The sequence below is a fragment of the Polyodon spathula genome, chromosome 29, assembly GCF_017654505.1.
Source record: "Polyodon spathula isolate WHYD16114869_AA chromosome 29, ASM1765450v1, whole genome shotgun sequence".
Classification (NCBI taxonomy): Eukaryota; Metazoa; Chordata; class Actinopteri; order Acipenseriformes; family Polyodontidae; genus Polyodon; species Polyodon spathula.
This window is the reverse complement of record NC_054562.1, coordinates 734,232-736,108: the sequence shown is the minus strand read 5'-3', so window position 1 is coordinate 736,108 and position 1,877 is coordinate 734,232. Positions and strand designations below refer to the sequence as shown.

Below are 1,877 nucleotides of genomic sequence, written 5' to 3'. Positions count from 1 at the left end.
ATATGAACTAGGATGCTGTGTATAATAATAACACTGCTAGAATACAATATGAACTAGGATGCTGTGTATAATAATAACACTGCTAGAATCCAATATGAACTAGGATGCCGTGTATAATAATAACACTGCTAGAATACAATATGAACTAGGAGGCTGTGTATAATAATAACACTGCTAGAATACAGTATGAACTAGGAGGCTGCAAGTTAGCATCACAGCGAGTTATATCTGCAGTGACAGATTAGCAGTGCAATAGTGCTGGATAGCGCGTCAGCTGAGGATCCAGTGATGAGGCGCTGAGGTCAGGCGAGTCCAGGAGCAGACCAGAAGGGGGCGATCAAGGGCAGTCTAAACAGGGGGATCGATTTTATTTAGGGTTTAGAGATGTGTTTATTTAGAGATCTGCGAGTGCAGAGGTGTGAACGGCTTTGATCATAACCAGCTCCCTCACGATCATTTTTTAAAAGCAGTTTTATGTGGAGTTCGAGAAGTTACCCTGTCATAAAAATAATAATTTTAAAAAAAGCATCTACGCATTATAAACATATAAGAAATTCAACATGGTGCAATTGTGCACGCAGTGACTTGTAAGGGCAGATATTAAAAACATTTAATAAATCTATCTATCTATATATCTATATATGCCCATGTAATAACGCTGTCAACAATATTGAGACTATTAGCCCCCGTTACCTTCAATGTTATGGGGGAGTGGTAACCACTGTAAATTTTGGGTAATATATACTTAAAATAATCATAATTATATAATATTAATACTAATATTATTAATAATATATATAATATAATACTTACCACCACCTCCGTGCTCTCATCCGGGGCGTCGGTACAGGAGTGCATTCAGAAAGCCCTCGACTCGATAAACACGACATCAGTCCGAGGAATTTGACAAGCAGCGTCCCTAAAACTTCCATACTGGTTTCAGTATTATTATTATTATTATTATATATAATACTATAATTATTTTCAGTTATATTATTATAATATTATTATCCATATCGAGCCCATCGAGCTGCCCTCTCAGAAGACTTCAGAACAAGATCCAGAAGCCAGTCTTGTACAGAACGAACGAGCGAAACACTGACCAGAATTTCAAAACAGCCCCTCTATTTTTGGTTTTACACGTAAAGAAACGAGAGCATTCCTCTGTGCGCAGTCCGTCTAAGTTATAGCTGGTTCAGCCGACTTGGAAAAGGCACTGGCTGTAGGCTTGCGAGTCTCAAACGGCTACAGACACCCCTTCGTTGTGCCCGTCTTTGAAATTAGAATCGATTTAAAATCAGAGTATAAATCTGTATTGAACGGGTTTCTAGGTCCCTTTTGAAGTTATCCGGTGCTGTCTGCGCCACACACACACACACACACACACACACACACACACACACACGAGAAATTAAAATAAGCTTCTCCAATGCTCCTTCGTGTCTTGGAGATCTCTCCGCCTGTCAACCAGTCCCGCTGTCCCGGTTCGAAAGCACCTACACACACACACACACACACACACACACAAAAAGACAGGTTGACTTTCAGATCACATTACAGCGATCCCGCTGGGAATTCGCTGTGCCAAAAAAAAAAAAGTCTTGTTAAATTGTTCAAAGAATAATAAAAAAAAAAAATCTAATCAAATAAAAGTCGCCCTGAAACGGCTCCCCAAGGAGAACAATTTAATTATCCGAGTGTCTTCGTGAGTGTGTGCGTGTTAGCTAAAACAATTCCTATTTCAATAGCCAAACCAATTTGGTAGTGACAGTACTTCTCTGTATAATACAGTAAGCCCCTCCCAGACAGACCCCCTAACACGCAAACGCCACAGAGCGCAGCGCGCTATGGTGGGTATACAGCCGTGTATACGGCTA

The 1,877-nt window shown here is 40.2% G+C and overlaps 1 protein-coding gene across 1 annotated transcript in view; it reads right to left on the bottom strand.

Annotated features, from left to right (window-relative positions):
* LOC121302096 (matrix metalloproteinase-17-like) overlaps nt 1–954 on the bottom strand; it is a 9,893-nt gene extending 8,939 nt beyond the window's left edge. Inside the window, exon 1 of the mRNA XM_041231917.1 lies at nt 814–954. Within this exon, the coding sequence (XP_041087851.1) occupies nt 814–858 (45 nt within the window). The 5' untranslated portion in view covers nt 859–954. The remainder of the gene's footprint in view (nt 1–813) is intronic.
* Between the last annotated feature and the right edge of the window lie 923 nt (nt 955–1,877).